At 42.5% G+C, this 26123-nt stretch overlaps 1 protein-coding gene across 4 annotated transcripts in view; it reads left to right on the top strand.

The window, feature by feature from the left end:
• Nucleotides 1–26123, top strand: part of LOC124788273 (fatty acid hydroxylase domain-containing protein 2) — a 200808-nt gene that overhangs the window by 105644 nt on the left and 69041 nt on the right. For all 4 annotated transcript variants that reach the window (XM_047255486.1, XM_047255485.1, XM_047255483.1 and 1 more), the window contains 2 exons: nt 7988–8091; nt 13335–13480. In XM_047255486.1, the coding sequence (XP_047111442.1) occupies nt 7988–8091; nt 13335–13480 (250 nt within the window). The remainder of the gene's footprint in view (nt 1–7987; nt 8092–13334; nt 13481–26123) is intronic.

Genomic DNA, 26123 nt, shown 5'->3' with positions numbered 1-26123 from the left:
CGATCTAAATAAGGTCAGAAAAGTGAAACCTTCAATTGATAGCCTAGAGAAGTAGTATATACACTAGTCAAAAATGTAATATTAACTAGATTAGCTCTTATTTCAATATTAATCACTTAACTTAGCGAGAGTTCTATGTACGTGAGTCTGCCTAGCTCCAGAGATGATGCTATCACCTAACCAGTCTCTAATATCATCTTTCTTCCCTCTGTGTTTATGAACTGTAATAGTATATGTGATGTATCATGGCAGCCTGTGACCACTGGAGACAGTGCCATAGATTACTCCAGGGTAGTATTTACATAGTAAATACATTTGATACTAACCCACATCAATCCATTGTATGATAGAGGTTTAAACCTTTGAAACACATTGTGGTAATAAATAAACAGTGGCAGGTAAAAGTAAACTTGTTGTTTCATTTGATATCAATAACATTTATGGTAAAGGGTAACCAAAAGTGTTAATACGAGGGTTGGAACTTAAATAGTGGCAAATATTTATTCACAACCAATATAAAAGAGTTACATGTTTGCACCTGTTACTGTCCTTCAAAGTGGTCACCAGCGTTGTGTAGAACCCGTTGCCAGTGATGTGGAAGATGTAGTATACCATTAGCAGAGCCTGTTCTGTAGATAGTGCAAATGGAGCGGTCTACTGCCTGTTGAATCGCTGGAACAATTCTGAAGCGAATGCCACGAAGTGGTTCCTTCATCTTCGGAATCGAATCAGTCACAAGGACTTAAGTCCGGGGAGATAGCTGTGATGTATAGTGTGCAATCAAATATTTTGTGCTGCCAGTGTTACCACACTGTTGACTCTAATGCAATACTGTGGTAACACTGAAAATATTTCATTGCACAACATACATCACAGCTCTCGCTCGTGGAAAATTAAGGAGAAAAGAAGGAGAAGGTGGGAAACGATGTGGAACGCGTGTTCCAGTGAAGCAACATGAAAAAGCAAAGGGGCAAAGTTTTGGTGACACAAACCATTTATTAAGGTAGACTGTACACAGTTGTGCGACTTGCACAGTGATGGTTCTTAGTTTATCAGAGGTAGTGCAGGAACACACACACATTTAAAGTTCACATCTGTGGGAGCCTTCACTAAGGTTCACAAAAAGTTTGAAAGCTCAATGTAAACATTAAAACTTCATATCTAGCAGAGGCCATGGATAATGGTGAATAAAAGTAAAGGGGGACACTATGGTGAGGCACCGTCATGCGCGAAGTGGAAGATGCAAAGTTGTGTGCTAATTGAACGGGATAGCCCACAGGGGCACTCAGTGCTGGCATAAAGCAGTACAACGTATGGGACATTTACATGTGTCACTGCACATGGAATTTACAGCCTCCAGAAACAGAAGGTGGCTTTTCGAAATGTCTCTGGAAAATTAGAGGGAAAACCACTTGTGAACCACAACCCTCTAGGTCGCAACTGGCCGTGCTTAGAAAGCATGATACTTCCAAGCTATTTACCCAAAGCAATGCTCAAGGCTGACTCACCCAATTTGGCCTTGAGTTGTCGTCATGTGGCATTCCTCAGGTCCTTGTTGAAAGCATTGTTTCATAAATGGAAGCATTGGTTCACAAATGGTAACACTGGTACACAACAAAAGGAGGAGCATTTGCCCAGATGCTGCATCAACCATTCATCACTTGCGCATGCCGAAGGGTGCTTGCCTTGCATATGGATAGGAATTCTGGCAGAAGCACTTACAGGCTGATTGGGGGGGGGGGGGGGGGGGACAATCCATGTGGTAAGTGTCCATTATGAAATGGGTATATGGAGGATGTATGTTGTCTGCTAGGGCTGACTGTGGGTCTCACAAAATTTTATAGTTTAGGAAGTGCCACAGTATAATGTAAAACAAAGAAACAGTGGCAAATAAACCCAAAATTTCGAGATGCTGCAAGCTTCGGATTAACTAAATTTTTGCAAGTGAATTTGAGCAGAGGAGCGGTAGAAACAACTAAAAAAAATTGTGAAGCAACTGAGGAATGGAGGGAGGAAATGTAACCACACTCCAAATGATGAGAACCCAAACATCTTGGAAACAAAATAAGCATGAAATATAGATCAACAGAAACTCATAGAAAATTTGAAAAATCATAAAGAGAATGAGCAGGATGTAACAAAATTGTACAGGACACATCACAAACTGTTGTGAGACGAGCAGAAGTACTCTATCAGTATGTGAAGGATTGTTGTTTCCTAATTTGGTATTGATCCTTGTGAAAATCCCTGTTTTTTGTCTGATTTGTACTGCTACCCTCACTTGCTTTCAATCATATGTAAGTGTATAGAATGTTGTGTACTTCAGTACTTGGCTTATACATTTACATCGGCACACATACTCTGGAAACCACTGTGAAACGCGTGGCGGCAGGAACTTTCCGTTACACCCTGTAATAGTGTTACTTACCTTTCCACGATAGGAGTGTAGGAAGAATGACAGCTAAAATGCAGCCACTGTTGGTATGTTATTTTGGAGACTAGTATATTCCCGAATTTGTCACTTAATATTTGTTCTTGAAACTTTGTAATTAGGCTTTTGTGAAATTGTTGGTTCCTATCTTAAAGGGTTTGCCAGTTCAGGTTCTTCAGCATTACTGAGATGCTCTGTTGTGAGTCAGGCAGACCTGTGACCATACATGCTACTCTTCTTTATATGTGTTCAGTATCTCTTGTTAGACCTGTTTGTTGTAGTTCCCACGCACTTTAACAGTATCCTAGAATGGGTCACAAAGTATAAGTATTTTGTAAGTTATTTCCTGTGTAGTCTGACTATATTTTCCCAGTTCCTACCAATGAACTCAGTCTATACCTTCTTTACCATTTCATCACTGGACTCGCATTCGGGAGGACGACGGTTCAATCCCGCCTCCGGCCATCCTGATTTAGGTTTTCCGTGATTTCCCTAAAATCGCTTCAGGCAAATGCCGGGATGGTTCCTTTGAAAGGGCACGGCCGATTTCCTTCCCCATCCTTCCCTCACCCGAGCTTGCGCTCCGTCTCTAATGACCTCGTTGTCGACGGGACGTAAAACACTAATCTCCTCCTCCTTTACCATTTCGTATCTCCACAGATTGTTACATGAAAGTATTTATTGTGGTCATAGGACACTATGCTTTTGCATTTTGTGAAGTGCACAATATTACATTTCAGAACATTTAAAGCTTGCTGCTAGTCATTACACCACTTTAAAATCTCATCAAGATCTGTCGGAATAATTGTACAGCTTTTTTGCAGATATTACTTTATTATCTGCAAAAAGTCTGAGGTTAGTATTAACATTGTCTGCATAGTCAACTAATATGCGATGTGAACAGCAATGTTCCCAACACTCTTCTCTGGGGCACACCTGAAAGTATTTCTACATTTATTAAAAAACTAAAAACCCGCCTCGATTGCGGAAAAAGCACCTAGTGTTAAGTGTTAACCCAGGTTTCGGTGTAGATAACTACACCTTCTTCAGAACAACAATAAAACCCACAAGTGCCTTAGAAGACCTTTGTCAGTGATTAAAAGAACACCATAGCTATACATTTATAAACAAAAAAGAAAACACAAACAGTATATATGTACAAAGTACTTAACTTAATGGTGTACACTCCACCTCACATCGACCTATATTCGATGGGCTATGACCTGCCATAAAGTTTATGGCGGGTCATGGCCCATCGAACATAGGCTGGTGTGAGGTGGAGCGTACACCATTAAGTTAAGTAGTGGTTTTGACTTTGTACATATATACTGTTTGTTTTTCCTTTTTTTTAATGTATAATGTATGTTTTATTGTTGTTCTGAAGAAGGTGTAGTTATCTTCGCTGAAACCTGGGTTAACACTTAGCACTAGGCGCTTTTTTCGCAATCAAGGCGGGTTTTTAGTTTTTTAGTATATTAACCAACGATTGTTGATGCGCTGCGATGTTGAAGGTTCTTAATTTCTACAATTGTCGATGACTTTCCTCCCTCCCAAGAAATCTTCAATCTAGCCACAAATTTGCTTCGTACCCCATTAAATCATACTTCCATTAATAAATGTAGGTGTTGTACTGAGCCATATGCATTTCTGAATTCAAGGAACAGACTGTATCTACCAGACTCCCTTTATCCATGGTCTTCAGGATTTCATGTGAGAAAAACAAGGATTGAGTTCCACAGGACCAAATCTTTTGAAATCTATGCTCATTGGCATTTAGTCATTCTGCTTGAGATACCCCACTGTGTTTGAGCTCAGAATATGTTTCTACAACAGATGGATGTCAATGAGAGTGGATGATAATTTTGTAGATCACTTCTGTTTTCTTGTAGACAGGTGTGATCTGCCCTTTTTTCCCCGTCAGTGGGCACAATCTTTTGTTGAAAGGATCTGTGGTATATTATAGTTAAAGTGGAACTTCCTCAGCTACAAATTGTGTATAAAATCTGACAGGGATCCCATCAGGACCTGCAGCCTTGTTAAGTTTTATTGATTTTAGTTATTTCTCAACACCACTGACACTAATATTTGTATTTACTTTATTTTGTTCGTGATCCTTCTAAACAAACCAACAAATGTTACAAAAACAAATAAGTAATACTAGATTAGTGGTAAGCTGACAGAAGATCACACCAGTTAGCAGTCATTCCGAGTGAAAAATAAAAAGGAAACTATTATCTTCACAATTGTTCAGTCTCACATTATATTACATGACACACAAATTTTATAGTTCTAGGAGGTTTTTTCACTGTGACTAACTGTAAAATGACCCATCCAAAAGAAATTGCCTCAGAGGCTGCCTAAATTTGGACTTGTTAACAAACTCACATTTAATATCTGAAGGGAGAACATTGTGAACTTTTGTGCCAGTGTCTTGTACGCCCTTCTGCACCATCATCAGATGTTTACAATCGCTGGAAATTATGCTGCCTCCTTCTATTGTGTTCATGATATTCACTATTTCTTTTCTACAGCTTGGTGTTTTTTATTAATGAAACACACAAATGAAAATATAAATTAGAAATTATTAGTGAGAGTTTTTAGTTTCTGGAAAAAGTTTCTATAACTGCATCTACAGTCTTACTCTACTCATTATTCTTAAAACATGTTTTGGGCCAAGAATATTTTCTTTGCTAGTGATTGATTTCTCCAAAATATAATTCTGTATGTTATTAGAGAATGTTTAAGTTCTCACTCTCAGATATAATTTGTAAGGCAAAAATCGATGAGCTGAGTCTCTTACGAAGGTTTATTATATGATGAGAACTATTACCTGTGCAGTCAGTCATAACACTAAAGAACTTTGCTTCAATTCCTTCTACAGCCTGTGTGGAAAACTTAGCAGTTAGCTTTACCTCAGTTTTGGCAGCTGTAATGAACTGAATATAGTTAGTTTTTATTAAAGTTTATTGAGAGCCCATTGACACTAAACCATCGATGTGAATATTGCTGATATATCCCTGAAGATTTTTGCACACATTACTGTCAATTGTGATGTAGGTGTCATCTGCAAAAATAGTAAAATTTCACTGTAGCTCCTTACATTGTGGTAAGTCATTTATAACTATAAGGAACAGTAAAGGACTAAGAAGGGGTCATTGTGGCACTCTATATTTGGTGCTTCTGCATTCTTTTGAAGCCAGACCACCACAAAAATTGTCTGTACTGTCTAATACCACTTTCTGCTTCCTATCTTTGATGTATGATAGTAGCAACCTATTTCATACACCAATTACTCCTAAAAGGTTTGCTTTCAATAGTAGTATTTGTTGGTTCACAGTGTCAAAGACTTTTGATGAATCACAAAATAATCCTGTTGTCACCATTTTGTCATTTAGAGACTCCACAACTTTATTTATAAAAGCATAGATTGCTTGTTCAGTTGACAGACCCTTTTGGAAACCAGACTGCTGGGAATAATAAATCTATCTAGATAACCGAAAATTATTGTATACATGAATCTTTCTAGTACGCCTGAAAAAGCAGTAGAGAGATATATTGTCCTATAATTTTTCCGTTTCTTCATCATCTTGAAGAGGAATTTCACAACAACATTCTTGAGAGGTATACTGTCATGCAGAGTGAGGAGTTAACCATCAAGGTCAGGTAGCTGATTCAAAACTCAGATTTGCAGTGGTGCAAGAATTAAACTGTGGACGTATACTTAGCTTGCATGTAAAGGAACATTTGTAAATGGAGTTCTGCACTTTTACTTTCGCTTCTCTACCCTAAATTTCAGTCCCTATGTTGTCCATGAGTGTCTGAACACTAGCTTTAATGCCGTTGACAACCTTTATATTTGACAAGTATTTTTTTGGTCTTTGAGAGAGGTCACTCAATAAGATTCTACTACAGAAATCATTAAAGATTTTGTACAATACCTATCTTACAGCCAAACATTTTTCATTTAGCATGTCTATCTACAGTTGTATCCTTTGTTTTACACTTATTGTGCTGTACTCATGGTTCCTACAGAAGTTTCTTTACATAGACTTTATACTATGGAGGGTCCCTTACATCAAGAACTGCTCTAGTATGTACATATCTGTCCAGTGCATGGTTAACTACTCTTCTAAACTTGAGCTGCTGTTACTCTGCGTGCTCATTCCCAAAGCTTTTCACATATCCTTCCAGTGTGTGGTCAACTACTCTTCTAAACCTGAGCCACAGTTACTCTGCGTGCTCATCCCCAGAGCTAAAGGTTTCAAGTTCTTCTTTGAGATATGGCATTGCTGCCTCTTTATCCAGTTTACTGAACATGTAAATCATTCTTCTTGTTTTAGTTACAGTGTGAACATTGATAATGATTGTTGTTACAACTGTCTCCTGGTCACTGATCCCAGTTTGATTGTGGACATCCTCATAGAGATCAAGTCTACTTGTTATTCTGATATCATTGGGCTTTTGAACAGTTAGTTCTAAGTGTTTTCAGAGAAAGCATTTAGTATTGTTTTGCAAACTGTCATGTCCTGCACAGTGCTTACTAAACGGTAAACTGTCCTCCAGTGGTCACAGTATGATTGGATAACATACATGCTTATGAGCTAAGGTTGTCCTCAAAGTTTTTTCTTGTATCCTCTGGGGGAGGGGGATTGTCTTGGTGGTCAATATAAGGATCCAGTTGTAAGATCATGTGCACCTATGGCACAGGTCTTGCCCATACAGTCTCAGACGCAGCTTCAATTTTTAACTCTGTGGGTTTGAGTTTCTTGTCTATTGTGATAAATACATCTCCTCCATGTCCCATTAGCCTGTTGCTTTGTGTTAGATTCCCTTAAAAAATCTCACTATCAATTTTGGGTTTTAACCATCTATGTACCTAGTATTATGTGATCTCTAGTGCTTGTTAGGATCACTTCAAACTGTGGAACTTTGTTGTAAATGTTTAACATTTTATCGCCAGAAATTTAATATTCTTGGGTATCTGTGTTACACTTGTTTCTGCTGTGCCATAAACTCCCTTACAGACTGATATGTATGGCTCTGAATTCTCAGAAAATATAAAAACAATTTCTCAAGCACCTTTATTATTTAGGATATCTTATATGCATTGGAACACCTGGTTGTCTAAGCTCACCATCAATCTAAAGTAGCCATTAAGGCCTTCATCAACAATAGACCACACACACACACACACACACACACAGTGTGGTTTCAGTTGCCTGAGACTGCTGTCGTGTGTGAGAGTTGCGTTTGTCTGTTTGTGTGTGTGTGTGTGTGTGTGTGTGTGTGTGTGTGTGTTTGTGTGTGTGGGGGGGGGGGGGGGGGTAATTGGTGACGAAGGCCTTACTGGCCGAAAGCTTTAATTATGAGAGTCTTTTTGTTGTGCCTGTCTGCGACTCAGCATCTCCTATAGATGGCAAGTACCATCCTGTTATTTGTACCGTGAAGTGTTATACATTTTATATATTGACAGATTGTCATAGTTGTTTTTATTGTAATTAACTTTTACTGTTGTGATTTAGAATTATTTGTGTCTTTCTCATGATGGTGAAAAAGGCATCTGCAGAGGTTCTGGGGAGCATCTGGTGATTTCTGGCAATCACTTTGGGATCGTCTACTAGATGTAACAGGCGAGAACCCAGCAACATTTTGGGTGTATGGTATGTTACTTAGCAAGCAAAATATCATATAAAAAAAGCTTTGCAAGTATAATTCACCATTGTAACAAAAAAGTAGTTTAAATTGCAACAATGTTTTTATGTTTGATTCCAGTAACTGGTTTTGGTTTATGAGATCTCCTTCAGGCCAGAAGCTCCAGATGATATAGGGAACTAGTTCATGGAGCCACTCAGTAGTATGTACCAGTACTACACAATTGAGCAGTTGCGACAGGTTCCAGTAGTACTACCAAGTGGCTCTGTGAATTGACTCCTTATCTCATCCAATCTCTCTTGCCTGAAGATGGTCCTATGGGCTGAAATTGGTTACCAGAATCAAAAGTAAATAAGTTATTGCAATTTGAACTTCTTTAACTAAAACTGTAAGCACAATCACTGTAGTTCCACAATAGTTGTAAATAATTATTAAGTTTATAATGTTTGTAAGGTTACACCAGTTCTCACATGGTGAATGAAATACTGAAAGGATCGCCTAAGATCAGATCTTGCATATTTAAGTCTAGGTAGCATTTTACCCCTCTCTCAGTAAAGCACTATTAATGGGAAGCGATGAAATATAATATAAAAAAACTAGAGCACCACTGGTGATGCATTACACTCTCTCTTCGTTTCTCTCTCTACCCCTGCCTCCCCATGAGACTCCTGTCAAACCTACCACCTGTACTAGCATCAACTTTTCAGTCTTCAGTGTTTAAGCTGTTAGTGTTCTTTTGTTACTAACTTAGTATATCCTCCCTCACTCAAGAATAATTAAGAGTTCCAAATACACTGTTAATATGCTGTTAGTTGGAATTACCTTAATAAATGACTGCAAAACTGGAAAAAAATTGTGATTCGGTACATATTATTGTTAGTTTAGAATAGTAAGATTGTACCACTAAATGACTAAACGCTGTGTTAATGACTGGTGTGCAAATTAGAATGTGAATGCATATAGCTTTGTGCACAGAGTGAGACAGTCAGTACATTGCAGTCTAGCTAGTGTGTTCTGTCTGTGGCCCTCACCACATGCTCTACTTGTCTTCCTCCATGGCAACTGGCAATGTTCTACAATTTTAGTGGGTGTACTTTGTCTCATGTGGTAAATTACCCCTTGGTAATGCGCATTGACTCTTTACACACATTCATTTTGCCTCAAGATACATGAAAATTGTCTCCAGGAAATTATATCAAAAGTTTCTTACTGCATTTTTTTTATCTTTTATTTAGAATGGGACATTAATACATTTATTACCTTTGTTGGGACCCTTTAATTTTGCTATGTCCTATTTGTGGATCTCTCAGTCTTCTGTTATCAGTTCATAGGTTCCTCCTGATGCTCAATTACTCAAGATCTGCTGACCATCTATAGCTTGCAAGTAATTTCTTGTCTGGTGGGTATGAGATTGTAGCTGTCTTTGACAGTTGCCCTTCTTCCTTCTCTCCCTCCCTCCCTTCCTTCCTTCCTTTTCAAATGATGACTCTCGTTTCATTCTACAGTATTTCATCATACTATCTGTATTTGTTCCTTTTCAAAGGCCTTGGTCTTCTTTCAGTAGCCACTGCTATTGACTTTTCACAGGACCTTTCTTTTAGGTGTTAAAGTGTTTTAGCCTTTTTTCAGCTTTAAGAAGTTTAGCAAGGATTCCATTCCATTCTGTACTTGTACCCATGTTCAGGTCTCCTACGTCCATTCTGACCTCAATCTTCAAGTTGTTTTCATTCTGTTTTTATATTCCAGTAACTGACTAGGACCTTAGGAGTTCAGGGAAATATTTCTTCAAAACCTCATTTGTTGAAAAAGGAAAGAAGTTTGGAGTTTAATGTCCCGTCCACAATGAGGTCATTAGGAATGGAGCACAAGCTCATGTTTGGGAAGGATTAAGAAGGAAACTAGCTGTGTCCATTCAAGCAAATCATCCCGGCATTTGCCTTCAACAATTCAGGAAAATAATGGGAAACCTAAATCTGGTTGGCTGGGTACTAGCCACTTTGCCATCTGACTCAATCATTTATTCATATGGTGATGGAAACTCCTTGGTGAAATGTAAATAATATAAGACCTCATTGCCCTTGGGTGAAGATCTTGTCTTTTTTGTGGAATAATTTACTTCTCTTACCAAGAAAATCTGACTGAGCTGCTTATACCATTCTTTTGACTGTTTCCTCATCATTTTCTTTTGTGATTCTGACTATTTTTCCTTCACTATATTTGACCAAAATTGATGTTCATTACTCATGAATGCATTGTAACCTTATATGTTTTGTCATCTGTAGCTGACAATATCTTCACATTTTTTGTTGAACCACACTCATTTTCTATGTGATTATTTGAGAATTAACTTATGTGGTCTATGTATGATGTTATCCATTGTTATTTTCATATTTCTACTGCATTTGTGTATTACGCACCTTGTTCTTTCAGCAACTTCAGCTGTTTATTGGTGGTCCACATTAGATTTGTGTGTTATGACTGCAATACAAAGGAGCTATTTCATAACTGATTTCGGTTGCAAAACAACGATCTTCATATCTGTGAAAAGGAAAGGGGAATGGTTATCAGAAAGGGAAACATAACTAATAAGGGTGCATTGCTAACAAAAAATTGTGCCCTACTAGCATGATAGTCGGTTCCTGTGCACCACCTACACGAGTATCCAAACTCAACAGATAGTGAATGTGCAGAGATATACAGCTACAATGTAAGTACATGAGAGGAAAGTGCAGTTAAAATTTCCAGTTAAAAGTTACAGAAAAATCCAAATGACGAAGGGTAGCATTTTAAAAATTCTAGTATAACAATCTCCTAAAAAATTGACTGAGAAGTCGCACAAAGGCATTTATTACATGTCATTATTGGTTTATTAGACAGTATGAAAAAAGGCAAAGAAAAATTGCTCAGGAGAAGGGAAACATGGAAATACAGATGCCCTCTGTAGGTGGAGGAGGAAAGACATTTACCCACAGGAGTTGTTAAACCCGCAAAAGTAAAACTGACTGCAGGCCCCAGGGTACATAAACATCAGTTTATTAAAATGTATATAATGAGGAAAATTATATGGGATGAAATAAAATGAGAAAATATAAATGCTCTGTTCACGAATGAGTAGATACAACATATTCACGGATGTTACTTTTCATAGATCTGAAGGTGACTCTTCAATGACTAAAATCAATTATCTAAATGGTGTTTTATATTCCACTCAAGACAAATTAATAGTGAACTGTTACTGATGACATGTCTCCTTAACTGACTATGTCAATTAGTTGGTGTACCTCTCTACAAATATACAGTACATATACAGGGTGTTACAAAAAGGTACGGCCAAACCTTCAGGAAACATTCCTCACACACAAAGAAAGAAAAGATGTTACGTGGACATGTGTCAGGAAACGCTTAATTTCCATGTTAGAACACATTTTAGTTTCGTCAGTACGTACGCTCAATGGAGCACATTATCATGATTTCATACGGGATACTCTACCTGTGATGCTAGAACATGTGCCTTTACAAGTACGACACAACATGTGGTTCATGCACGATGGAGCTCCTGCACATTTCAGTCGAAGTTTTCATACGCTTCTCAACAACAGATTCGGTGACCGATGGATTGGTAGAGGCGGACCAATTCCATGGCCTCCACGCTCTCCTGACCTCAACCCTCTTGACTTTCATTTATGGGGGCATTTGAAAGCTCTTGTCTACGCAACCCCGGTATCAAATATAGAGACTCTTCGTGCTCGTATTGTGGACGGCTGTGATACAATACGCCTTCTCCAGGGCTGCATCAGTGCATCAGGGATTCCATGCGACGGAGGGTGGATGCATATATCCTCGCTAACGGAGGACATTTTGAACATTTCTTGTAACAAAGTGTTTGAAGTCACGCTGGTACGGTTTGTTGCTGTGTGTTTCCATTCCGTGATTAATGTGATTTGAAGAGAAGTAATGAGCTCTAACATGGAAAGTAAGCGTTTCCGGACACATGTCCACATAATATATTTTCTTTCTTTGTGTGTGAGGAATGTTTCCTGAAAGTTTGGCTGTACCTTTTTGTAACACCCTGTATTTGGCACTGGGTTTCCAATATTTGATTTATTGTGACATTTATCAGGGATATCAATTCTCCCCTATCCCTCAAAAATAGGTCATAGTGTGTTTTATATTCAAACAAGAAGTCCGAAGTACATGTATTATATTTCATAATTAGCCAAATAAAGGTATCTGTTTTGTTACAGTTTTATTCTAGGCCAGTTTTTGTTGGACGTATGGAACATAATCCTGGATATGATATTGGAAAGTGCTGAGTGAAATATAAATACTGGAAAGATTAAAAGTTATAACTCACTTCATAGTTGAGGCACTGAGTGGTTGTTGGACATGTAAACAAGATTGGACATTTTGCTGAAATTTCAGTTCCATCCTTCCAAATGAAGAAAACATATGCATGCACACGCATGCGTGCGCACACACACACACACACACACACACACACACAGAGAGAGAGAGAGAGAGAGAGAGAGAGAGAGAGAGAGAGGGGGGGGGGGGGCTACATTTTCCCAGATAACTACATTGTTCTGGCACTGCAGCTCAATTACTGAGCTAGAACAGTTTGGTTGGTTAGTACAATGTAGCTATATATTTCTGTGTGTTTTTTGTGTAAATCAGCTATGAAAGAAGACATTGTCTGAAGGCTCACCAAATTTTCAGTCTTTCTTATGTGCCTTTCAGTGGTTCAGTGCCTCAGGTAAATGATAAATGGTTACCTTTACTTTTCCTTAATTGAACACAAACTTAGATCATTTTGTGAATTAGTAGATTATGTACTCACATTGAAATATATGATATAAGAGTATTTTATGTCACTTACGCATGAATCAGAATAAAGATTGAAGAGGAGAATCAGAAGTTTTAACACACACAGAATGTTTGCCTGAAGTGAATAAATGTATAAATAGAATGACAAGTCACATGTACAGAATTCTTTGTGACAGAGAGAAAAGACTCCAAAGTTTAAACCATATTAATTGCAAATGTTTGTTTTTCTTAAAATATACCAGTTTGTTGTTGTTGCAGTGTTGATGATGATTGTTTATGGATTACTGTTATAAATGTCAAGGAATTTTTACAAAAAGTATTTTATTAACATATTTTGTAACATATCCTGTGATTTCTTTTTATGTCATTATATATTTCTTTCTGTCAAAGCCACTACATTCCCCATATTTTCACTATGTTTTGACAGGTACAACAGCACTAACAATTGTTGTCTACTGGACATTTGGGGGAATATACACAATATTAGATATTACCAACAAACCATCTGTCATCCGCAGGTATAAGATTCAACCTGGGACAAATGAGCCAGTGGACACAAAACGTTTAATGAAAGTGAGTATCTACATAATTAAATGAAAGTTGAACTTTTGTGAGAAGACTTGTATATGTTAAGATTTAGAAACTGAGTGTACTGATTCTGAAATTAAAGTGGCCATTGAAAACATTATGTGAAGAAAGCATAAAGAAAAGACGTAGAAAGTCTACTGCAAGAAAATTATGCCTGAGGGGACAACTAGAAGGAGAGAGACAAGGTGCAGGAGAGGTGTAGGATGCAGAAGTAGAATGCAGAATGTGAAATGAGATAATGAATGATAAACAGTAAAAATGAAGACCACTATCTATGCAGAAAATGTTGATTGTGAGGAGAAATTGAAAAAAAGAGAGAAGCTGATCATTCTGACAGTATGGGCTTCTCTGTTGATTAAGGTACTTGGCAGATTAACAGCTGGCATTTGAGTATCCAGTTCAGCTACTGAATTGTGGTCTTGTTATCCCTGTTTAGCAGTATCAGTGATTTGTATTCATTATCATTGAAAATCCCCCCTGCGGGTCCGGGGATTAGAATAGGCCCGAGGTATTCCTGCCTGTCATAAGAGGCGACTAAAAGGAGTCCCTCCCCCTCAAGGGGGTAGTTAGCGCCTGCGTCCGGAGACGGACGGTTTCATGACCTCTATTTGCGGTCATTTTGCTTTTTCACTTCTCGTTTCTTCCTTCCTTTGGTTGGTTCCTTTCTTTGCTCTTTACCACCTCACTGTCTTCCTTACTCTTTCCCTTGTCTTCTTCTCCTTGCCTTCTCATTGCCCTCCTCTCCTTGCCTTCTCGTTGCCTTCTTCTCCTTGCCTTCTCATTGCCTTCTTCTCCTTGCCTTCTCTGGTCTCCACCTCGGCGTTTGAGACAGTCTGTCCTCTCTCTCCCTCTCTCTCTTCTTTTTCCTCTTCTTCCTTCCTCCCTGTGCGCGCCTGAAGGCCGACCCACGCGTTCGCACGCGTAGCCGGTGACGGGGGTAACGCGTAATTCCCCGCCCTGGGTAGACATGTAAGGCACGCACGTACCCCCTGGTAAAGGCCAGGCCCAGGGAGGGGTGATTGCCTGAGCTGATACCTTCTGACCATGCCGATTGGTCCCTCCGTCTGTTTCACGGGAGGTGTGACCTGAGGTGTAAACATTCACCTAAGGCGGGAGTGCCCTCTGAGAGGGTCCCCACAAGGAAGGAGCGCGCCATCGGAGACGCTGGCAATCATGGGGGATTCCTCCGCAATGGATTTCACTCCATCTCTCTCGACTTCTGCCCAAAAACGGAAACTTGACCCGCCACCAGTGACAAAAGTACTACCGCCTGCCCCACAGTTCCTCGTCGTATCTTGCTCTGAGGACGGAAAGGATTTTTCCTCTGTCAACCCTTTCGTTATCCAGAAGGGCGTAGATGCCATAGCCGGATCTGTCAAATCTTGTACCAGGTTGCGTAACGGTACATTATTACTAGAAACTGAGAGCGCCTTTCAGGCACAAAAACTGCTTCGGGCCACACTCCTGTACACGTTCCCTGTCCGGGTGGAGGCTCACCGAACTTTGAATTCGTCTCGTGGTGTAGTCTATACTAGATCCCTCAACGGATTGACTGATGAGGAGATTCAATCTTTCCTCGCTGAGCAGGGCATGACGGCTGTCCATAGGGTCATGAAAAGGTCAACAATGACCTTGTACCGACCCGGACACTTTTCTTGACATTTGATAGTGTTAAGCTGCCATCGCGCATCAAGGCGGGCTACGAGGTTATTTCTGTTCGCCCCTATGTCCCGACACCTACGCGCTGCTACCAGTGTCAGCGTTTCAATCACACACGACAGTCTTGTTCCAATGCGACTAAATGTGTCACTTGTGGCAAGGATGCCCATGAGGGTGACTGTCCACCTCCGTCTCCTCGTTGTGTGAACTGTCAGGGTGACCATGCCGCATCCTCCCGCGACTGTCCTGTCTATAAGGACGAACGCTGTATCCAAGAAATTCCGGTCAAAGAGAAAGTGTCCACCTCGGCTGCTCGCAAGCCGCAAGCCATTGGCTAGTAGGAAGCCCACGCTGCTCCCAGCAGGGAAATACAGTACTGTCCTCGCCTCTCCTCGGACTACCAGGGAGGTGGCAACCCAGACATGCGATCTGACCTTCAGCACCACGGTCGTCCGTTCGGCCAGTGCTAAGATCGCGCGGTCGACGTCTCCTCTTCCTCCCATCACCCCACAGACACCAGCCCCTTCATCAGCTTCTGCTAAGACGAAGACCCAGAAGTCAGATGCACGGGCCTTCAAGAAGGAACCGTCCCGTGCCGACTTCCTACGTACCTCGACCCCCCAGCCTTCGACCGGTACTTCCACCAAATGACCTTCCAAGAAGGCTCATAGGAAGCACAGTTCTCCTTCTCCGCCATGGCGCATTTCTCCTCCTGCGCCACCCAGCGGTTGCCGCCCCAGGCCGTCATCCATTTCGCCTGGCCGCACCGCTGGTAGCTGAACATCTGGCCGTTCACCGGTGGAGGAAGCTCCCCCTCCTGGCCATCTTACCAAGATGGCTGATGAACCTATAGACCCAATGGACGATCACTGTCCGCCTACTGATAGCGGCGGCAGTGCTCGCTCGAAGCCAGGCCCTCAGCGGCCTTCGAGGTGACCCCTTCTTTCATCTTCCTTTTCTTCTTACGATGGCACTTATTCACTGGAATATTCGCAGCATTCGCTCCAACCGAGAGGACTTGAAGTTGCTGCTCTGCTTGCACCGTCCGCTCGTCGTAGCCCTCCAGGAAACGAAGCTACGCCCATGCGATCAAATTGCCTTGGCACACTACACCTCTGTGCGTTTTGACCTGTGGTAGGTATTCCGGCTCATGGAGGGGTTATGTTGCTGGTCCGGGATGATATTTACTACGATCCCATCACATTGCACACCGGCCTGCAGGCAGTTGCCATCCGCATCACTCTCCCCGCTTTTACATTTTCAATTTGTACCGTCTACACTCCATCGTCATCTGCCATTACCAGGGCAGACATGATGCAGCTTATTGCTCAGCTACCTGCCCCATTTTTGTTAACTGGAGACTTCAATGCCCACCATCCCCTTTGGGGCTCTCCGGCATCCTGCCCGAGGGGCTCCCTGTTAGCAGACCTTTTCAACTAGCTCAATCTTGTCTGCCTCAATACTTTTCTTTCGGACACATCTCACACCTATTCCCATTTAGACCTCTCTATATGTACTACCCAACTTGCACGCCGGTTTGAGTGGTATGCACTTTCTGATACATATTCGAGCGACCACTTCCCGTGTGTTATCCATCTCCTGCAGCATACCCCCTCCCCGTGCTCATCTAGTTGGAACATCTCCAAAGCAGACTGGGGGCTCTTCTCTGCCAGGGCGACCTTTCAGGATCAAACCTTCACAAGCTGCGATCGTCAGGTCGTCCACCTCACGAAAGTCATTCTCACTGCTGCTGAATATTCCATCCCTCACCCTACTTCTTCTCTACGTCGCGTACCGGTCCCCTGGTGGACCGCAGCATGTAGAGACGCTTTACGTGCTCGTCGACGTGCTTTACGCACCTTTAAACGCCACCCTACAGTGGCGAATTGTATCACTTATAAACGATTACGTGCACAGTGTCGTCGTATTATTAAAGAAAGCAAGAAAGCCAGCTGGGCTGCTTTCACAAGCACCTTCAACAGTTTTACTCCTTCTTCTGTTGTCTGGGGTAGCCTGCGCCGGCTATCTGGCACTAAGGTCCACTCACCAGTTTCTGGCTTGATGGTCGTGAATGACGTCCTTGTGGCCCCGGAGGATGTCTCCAATGCCTTCGGCCGCTTTTTCGCAGAGGTTTCGAGCTCCACTCATTACCACCCTGCCTTCCTCCCCCGCAAACAGGCAGAGGAGGTTAAGCCACCTAACTTCCGCTCCTCAAATCGTGAAAGTTATAATGCCCCATTCACCATGCGGAAACTCGAAAACGCACTTGCCCGGTCACGGTCCTCCGCTCCAGGGCCTGATTCTATTCATATTCAGATGCTGAAGAACCTTTCTCCTGCGGGTAAAGGTTTTCTTCTTCGTACTTACAATCGCATCTGGACTGAGGGACATGTTCCCGCATGCTGGTGTGAGTCTATTGTTGTCCCGATTCCTAAACCGGGGAAGGACAAGCACTTGCCTTCCAGTTATCGACCCATCTCGCTTACCAGCTGTGTCTGTAAAGTGATGGAGCGAATGGTTAACTCTCGTTTGGTTTGGCTGCTCGAGTCTCGACGCCTACTTACCAATGTACAATGTGGATTTCGTAGGCGCCGCTCTGCTGTTGACCATCTGGTTACCTTGTCGACCTTCATTATGAATAACTTCTTGCGGAAGCGCCCGACCGCGTCTGTGTTCTTTGATTTGGAGAAGGCTTACGACACCTGTTGGAGGGCGTGCATTCTCCGCACCATGCATACATGGGGTCTTCGCGGTCGCCTCCCTCTTTTTATTCGTTCCTTTTTAATGGATCGACAGTTCAGGGTACGTGTGGGTTCTGTCCTGTCAGACACCTTTCACCAGGAGAATGGGGTGCCACAGGGCTCAGTTTTGAGCGTCGCTCTCTTCGCCATAGCGATCAATCCAATAATGGATTGCCTCCCAGCTGAAGTATCAGGCTCCCTTTTCGTGGACGATTTTACCATCTATTGCAGCGCGCAGCGTACACGTGTCCTGGAGCGCTGTCTTCAGCGTTCTCTTGACCGTCTTTACTCCTGGAGTGTCGCCAATGGCTTCCGTTTTTCTGCCGAGAAGATGGTCTGTATTAACTTCTGGCGCTACAAAGAGTTTCTCCCACCGTCCTTACGACTCAGTCCCGTTGCTCTCCCAATCGTGGAGACAACAAAATTTTTAGGTCTTACATTTGACAGGAAACTTAGCTGGTCTCAACATGTGTCATATTTGGCTGCCCGTTGTACCCGTTCTTTAAATGTCCTCCGTGTTCTTAGTGGTATGTCGTGGGGAGCGGATCGAACCGTCCTACTTCATCTATATCGGTCGATCGTCCGCTCCAAGCTGGATTATGGGAGCTTAATATACTCCTCTGCATGGCCATCCATCTTACGCCGCCTCAACTCCATACAACATCGGGGTTTACGACTTGCGATCAGAGCGTTTTATACTAGTCCCGTAGAGAGTCTTCATGCTGACGCTGGCGAATTGCCACTCACCTACCGGCGCGATATACTGCTTTGTCGGTATGCCTGTCGGCTATTGTCAATGCCCGACCACCCGTCTTATCGTTCCTTTTTTGACGACTCTCTCGACCGTCAATACGGGTTGTATGTCTCTGCCCTGCTACCCCCTGGAGTTCGCTTTCGTCGCCTCCTTCAACACCTTAATTTTTCACTCCCTGCAACCTTTCAAGTGGGCGAGAGCCACACGCCACCTTGGCTCCAGGCTCAGGTCCGCGTTCACCTTGACCTCAGCTCGCTCCCAAAAGAGGTTACCCCCGGTTCGGTCTACCACTCCCGTTTTGTTGAACTTCGTTCGAAGTTCATTAATATGACCTTCATTTATACAGCTGGCTCAAAGACTAATGACGGGGTCGGGTGTTCCTTTATTGTCAGGGCACAAAGTTTCAAATACCGGCTCCATGACCATTGTTCGGTCTTCACAGCTGAGCTCTTTGCCCTCTACCAGGCTGTTCTTTACATCTGCCGCCACCGACATTCTGCTTATGTCATCTGCTCCGATTCCCTGAGCGCCATCCAGAGCCTCAGTGACCCGTATCCGGTTCACCCTTTCGTGCAACGGATCCAACGCTGTCTTCAGCAGCTGGTGGACGTCGGTTCTCCGGTTAGCTTTATGTGGGTTCCTGGCCATGTCGGTATCCCTGGGAACGAAGCTGCAGATGCCGCGGCCAAGGCTGCGGTCCTCCAGCCTCGGACAGCTTCTTGTTGTGTCCCTTCGTCGGATTGTAGCAGGGTAATTTGTTGGCGCATTTTATCGCTGTGGCATGCCGATTGGGCTGCACTCACAGACAACAAGCTTCGGGTCTTGAAACCTCTTCCCGTGGCTTGGACGTCCTCCTCCTGCCCTTCTCGGCGGGGGAGGTCGTTTTGGCCCGGTTACGCATTGGACACTGCCGGTTCAGCCATCGCCATCTGCTGACGGCTGCGCCGGCGCCTTTCTGCCCATGTGGGCAATTGCTGACGGTCCGCCACATTTTAATGTCCTGTCCGGATTTTAACACACTGCGTCTAGATCTTGGCCTGCCATGTACTCTAGATGCCATTTTAGTGGATGACCCACGAGCAGCTGCTCGTGTTCTTCGTTTTATCAATTTGACAAACCTCTCTAAGGACATTTGATGATGCTGTTTTTTAATCCTATGCCTGTCAGTCTGTCTCTTATCGTGTTTTCCCTTTTAGTTGTTGTTTTAAACTTGTGCCTCGCGGTGCATTCTTAACGTAGTCAGGGCGCTAATGACCATTGAAGTTGTGCGCCCTAAAACCACAAAAAAAAAAATCATTGAAAATATTTTCAAACATACAGCTGGCTCCAACCACCCATCTGAAGTTACCTTGTTGTAATTTCTGTTGCTACTGTTTTCCTCTGATCCTTCAGCTTCATTCTCATACATTCCCTCTGTTCTCTACATCTTATTTTTCTCACACACTTTTTTTTTTTAAAGTAGTGCTAGTTACATATGATTAAGCGCTTGTGCTCCCTGCCTGTCCCGACCTATAGGCATTTCAGGGAACTCAACCAGACTTGGCTGATATGGGATTTCCAAGTTAGGAACTGGTCAGTACTGCCCAGTTCCCTGTAACTGGGAACTTTGTGTTACAACTCGCACAACTTGGGAGATGGAGTGTCCTAGCATCTGGCAGCCATGACCTGGCTGCAGTCAAATGTGCTGCTACCTGACATCTTCCCCTTCCCGAGCATGCCAGCAACCAGCACATGGGCTTACAATACCCCTGTTATGACAAGCTGAACTACTACTATCTTTAATTCAATGAGTGATTAATGTACATAAATTGGTTTATGTCTTCCTTGGAAAATTGTCTGAGAATGATTGCACAGTTAGATCAACATCCTTGTTTCCTGTAACACGACTCACGACCCATCCTCTTAGCTTTACTTCCACCAGTGCACTCCAATTGAACACGTCTGGTCAATGGTGGCCGAGCAACTGGCTCGTCACAATACGCCAGTCCTGTAACGTCCTCTTAGCTTTACTTCCACCAGTACCTTGTCTCCTATCTTATAAACTTCACAGAAACTCTACTGCAAAGTTTAGAGAGCAATTGCCCATAAAAAGCAAAGGTCCCGAGTTCAAGTCTCGGTCCAGCACATAGTTTTAATCTACCAGGAAGCTTCAAATCAGTGCACACTCTGCTACAGAGTGAAAATTTCATTCTAATTTCTACGCTATTTGGAGTGTTAAATAAGCCACCACAGTGTCCACAAGAGAAAGTTGCCATACAGGTGTGAAAATGAAACATCCAAAACAATAAAACTGTCTCCTGACACAGAAGAAACAGATTCCACAGTTGTTCCTGCATGAGAGCCAGAAACAGCCATAAATGGCAGAATCTTCAATGCAGAAGTTGTTTGAAGATGAAATCATTAGGTTAAGCAGAATCATTCATGTGTTGGAAAACTGTGTTAAGCGCAAAAACGTGCACATCGTTAGACTCCATACAGAGTTATTACGCGATGAGGAAAGTGCCCATTGTAAGAATAAACAAACAAAAACATTGTGAAAAAGACAAGCTTATGTTAAATAATTGTTTTATTGTTAGGCTAAATCAGTATGCCATTGTACAGAAAACATGGAGCTAGGGGGAAAGATGAAAAAAAGTTATTTGCATTAAACTTATTGTACTTACATTACTCAGACAAACAGTTTTTCCTACACTGTTTTAGCCTTCCATCAGTATACGTCTTATAGAGGTATGTTGAAAATATACAAATAAAATATAGGTAAACTGTAGCATATCCTATCTTTCAAAGCAGAAAGTGCAGCACTTTTCAGAAACCGATAAAATTGTTAATTTTTCAGTGGATAAGATATCACTAGTGGAAAATTTGATATGCGATAGCTGTGCTGTTCATGTCATTGGGTTTGAGGGTGTTGGTCACATATGTACATCTAAGGTTGCCAATACTGTGTTAATCATAATGATTAATGGCATATTTTCCAATTTTAAACAGCCATTACTGTATTATTTTTCTAAAGGAGCAGTAGGAACCATCCATTTGATTGTATATTTTATGAAGTTGTCAAAAAGCTCACAGAATTTGGACTGGTTGTGAAAACGTGTGACCAAGACTGAAATTTTGTGGATTGTAGGCACAGTCTGGGAATCTCACCAGGTAGTCCGTGCTTAGTACATGGAGGGAGTAAGGTATACTTTTTTATGGCATCACACACATGACAAAAAGTATAAGGAATAATTTATTCAGGTTCATCTGTCAGCTCTACTCAGTTGGTTGTGAAAGGAAGTACTAATTAGCCCCAGAGATCACTAAAAAGCTGTCCAACTACCAGAATTTTCAAAAATGAAAGTGAACACTGCAGTTTCTGTGTTGAGCCATATACACTCCTGGAAATGGAAAAAAGAACACACTGACACCGGTGTGTCAAACCCACTATACTTGCTCCGCACACTGCGAGAGGGCTGTACAAGCAATGATCACACGCACGGCACAGCGGACACACCAGGAACCGCGGTGTTGGCCGTCGAATGGTGCTAGCTGCGCAGCATTTGTGCACCGCCGCCGTCAGTGTCAGCCAGTTTGCCGTGGCATACGGAGCTCCATCGCAGTCTTTAACACTGGTAGCATGCCGCGACAGCGAGGACGTGAACCGTATGTGCAGTTGACGGACTTTGAGCGAGGGCGTATAGTGGGCATGCGGGAGGCCGGGTGGACGTACCGCCGAATTGCTCAACACGTGGGGCGTGAGGTCTCCACAGTACATCGATGTTGTCGCCAGTGGTCGGCGGAAGGTGCACGTGCCCGTCGACCTGGGACCGGACCGCAGCGACGCACGGATGCACGCCAAGACCGTAGGATCCTACGCAGTGCCGTAGGGGACCGCACCGCCACTTCCCAGCAAATTAGGGACACTGTTGCTCCTGGGGTATCGGCGAGGACCATTCGCAACAGTCTCCATGAAGCTGGGCTACGGTCCCGCACACCGTTAGGCCGTCTTCCGCTCACGCCCCAACATCGTGCAGCCCGCCTCCAGTGGTGTCGCGACAGGCGTGAATGGAGGGACGAATGGAGACGTGTCGTCTTCAGCGATGAGAGTCGCTTCTGCCTTGGTGCCAATGATGGTCGTATGCGTGTTTGGCGCCATGCAGGTGAGCGCCACAATCAGGACTGCATACGACCGAGGCACACAGGGCCAACACCCGGCATCATGGTGTGGGGAGCGATCTCCTACACTGGCCGTACGCCACTGGTGATCGTCGAGGGGACACTGAATAGTGCACGGTACATCCAAACCGTCATCGAACCCATCGTTCTACCATTCCTAGACCGGCAAGGGAACTTGCTGTTCCAACAGGACAATGCACGTCCGCATGTATCCCGTGCCACCCAACGTGCTCTAGAAGGTGTAAGTCAACTACCCTGGCCAGCAAGATCTCCGGATCTGTCCCCCATTGAGCATGTTTGGGACTGGATGAAGCGTCGTCTCACGCGGTCTGCACGTCCAGCACGAACGCTGGTCCAACTGAGGCGCCAGGTGGAAATGACATGGCAAGCCGTTCCACAGGACTACATCCAGCATCTCTACGATCGTCTCCATGGGAGAATAGCAGCCTGCATTGCTGCGAAAGGTGGATATACACTGTACTAGTGCCGACATTGTGCATGCTCTGTTGCCTGTGTCTATGTGCCTGTGGTTCTGTCAGTGTGATCATGTGATGTATCTGACCCCAGGAATGTGTCAATAAAGTTTCCCCTTCCTGGGACAATGAATTCACGGTGTTCTTATTTCAATTTCCAGGAGTGTAGTGGCATCTGGTATTGAAATACTTATTGCACCACGCCATAATCTGCTACAGCTACTGCAGACTTTTCCAAAAATTGAATGATATTTTTAGCATTTAGCGCACACAGTATTAAACGTCGTGTAATTTTAAGGTATTGTGTTACCAGTGCTTCAACACACCTGGAAATTTTGAAGGCACTAAAGCCATGGATTCAGCCACGGAAATTTGTAGGTTTCTATGGAAAAAAATTGTTCCTCCAGGATTTTGTATGTAAAAGGACTTTTAGAAAATATGACTGCTTTGCACATGTTTGTTGTTGTTGATTCACATGGAACCAAAATGTATGTACTGTCACTTAAAGTTAACCAAGAGCCACTGGAAAACTTTTTCTCTATGATATGGCACAAGGGTGGTTTTTGCAGTGATCCATCACAGTGACAGCTTTGGGTTGCATTTAGTAATCGTGCATTAAGCAAATTAAAATGCATACACACAGTGTAGCTAGCTCCAATTGTGAGGGGTTGACTGGGGTTAGGCAATTGTAAATAAAAAGTCTGCTACCAAATTACAAGTCTCACCATTGTTGGCCATTAGTGATACAATTCCAGTAATGAGCCTAGCAAATATGGAAGGTCCAGTAAGTCTTGGAGAGGCAGACAGTTGAAAAAATTGTTTTCAATTCACAAGTGTTATAACTGTAAGACAATACTTGTACGTAGCAGCCAAGAACTATATTCAAATGACAAACTTTACTGTCACATTAAAAGTTATGAAGGCAACTTTGGCTGTCTATTTACTCGTACTGAAAATGTCGGAGCATTGTTGACTGATTGTGAGAGTCAAATGACTTCTGTTTCTGATGAAAATGCCCTCAAAAGTAACTGTGGTGCATTCTTTGTAAATTTATTGATAAACATTCTGAATTTTCCATGTGAGTGTTGTGCTGAAACAAAGACCATTTTAATGAGATTATTTGTTAAATGAGGCTATTTTGTATCATTAAATTGAGGACTCAAGACTTACTATGTAGGAGCAAGATAAAAAATAAGAAAGTGATGAAACTGGCTCATTTGGGCTGTTAATGTATTTTCAGTTTCATTAATTTATTTTTCTTTGCTGTTAAATGAATGTGTGTAATTGATAATCAATGTACTATAATAAAGTTTTAATCACATTTCTGCTCATAACTAAAAGAACCTGATGCCACAGAGAGTAAGATGAAAGTTGTAGCTTTTGGAAGCAGATGTCCTTCAAAGCAGAATGGAATGAAAAGTAGTGTGTCGCTCCTTTTTTATACCTGGACGAGCATATACAGGGTGATTATAACTAAAGTTAAACTTTCAAGTTACTGTAGAAATAACACCAGTGGTCAGAATGATGTCAAATTGCAATGGAATATTTTCAGAGAAGGGGGAAACGTACGGCAGAAGAAAAATAAGTAGTTACAAAATGTGACAATAGATGGTGCTGTAAGCATCTTAATTTAATAGTGGTCGTCTACAGATGACAAATGAATTATACAACAATGCCTAAGGTGTACGTTTGATGTTAAACAAACTGTACTACTCAGTGCGCATGGGTGTACAGGTGCGTAAGCCCATCCACCACAGCTAGGTTATATCACATCAGATGGGGAAAATCGGTTTTTAATTTTCCTGAGGCCCTAAACCGCATAAAACACATCAGTCAAAATCGTACCGGATTATTATTTTCCGTGTGACTGTAACAAAACATGTTCATTATGCTGGCCGTCGTTTTCCACAAGCTGAAATCAAGAAACAGCACGTTCCCCAACTGATCGAAGTGTTTCCGGGTTCAGAATGTGTTGCATAATGTGTGCCTTCAGTGCAACGAAGTTTGCAGTTGGAACACTGAACACATCATCTTTCAGATAGCCCCACATCCAGAAGTCACACGGATTAAGCTCAGGTGATCGGGACGGCCAGGCTGTAGGAAAATGGCGGCTGATAATTCTAGCATTTCCAAAATGGCACTTCAGCAGCTGCTTAACTGGATTTGCTATGTGCGGAGGTGCACCATCTTCCATAAAAATGATCCCATCCACACAACCATGTTGTTGAATAGCTGGAGTGACATGGTTGCGCAAAAGACCCTCATAGCGCTTACCAGTGATGGTGCAGGTAACAGGACCGGAAGCATCTGTCTCTTTGAAAAAATATGGCCCTATGATAAATGATGCCGTAAACCCACACCACACAGTGACCTTTCCAGGATGAAGTGATACTGGTTGTTTTGTATGTGGGTTGCCCATAGCCCATATTCAACAGTTCTGTATATTGACAAATACTGTCAGATGAAAGTGGACTTCGTCTGTCCATGAAATCTTCCACAGCCAATCATTGTCCATTTCTATGCGAGAGACCCTTTAGTGTCTGGAACTTCTGCAGAGCGACGTGTGCACATTCATCATTCTTGTAATACAGTTATACCAGCAGAGCGTGATCCTGCATTGAGACAGTCATGGCGAACGTCGCAGATGCGAAAGGAGAAAAAGCCGTGTACCCGGTGTGTTTATACCAACTTCAGTGGGTCATGTGCATGACAGGTATTTCCATTTACATATTCTGACACATACAGTGCCATCTATTGATCAATTTTCACAGTATTTTTTTTCTTCTGCCATGTGTTTTCCCCCTTCTCCGATAATATTCTATTGGAATTTGATGTCATTCTGA

Source organism: Schistocerca piceifrons, chromosome 3 (assembly GCF_021461385.2).
Source record: "Schistocerca piceifrons isolate TAMUIC-IGC-003096 chromosome 3, iqSchPice1.1, whole genome shotgun sequence".
Classification (NCBI taxonomy): domain Eukaryota; kingdom Metazoa; phylum Arthropoda; class Insecta; order Orthoptera; family Acrididae; genus Schistocerca; species Schistocerca piceifrons.
This window is presented reverse-complemented; position numbering and strand designations above follow the sequence as displayed.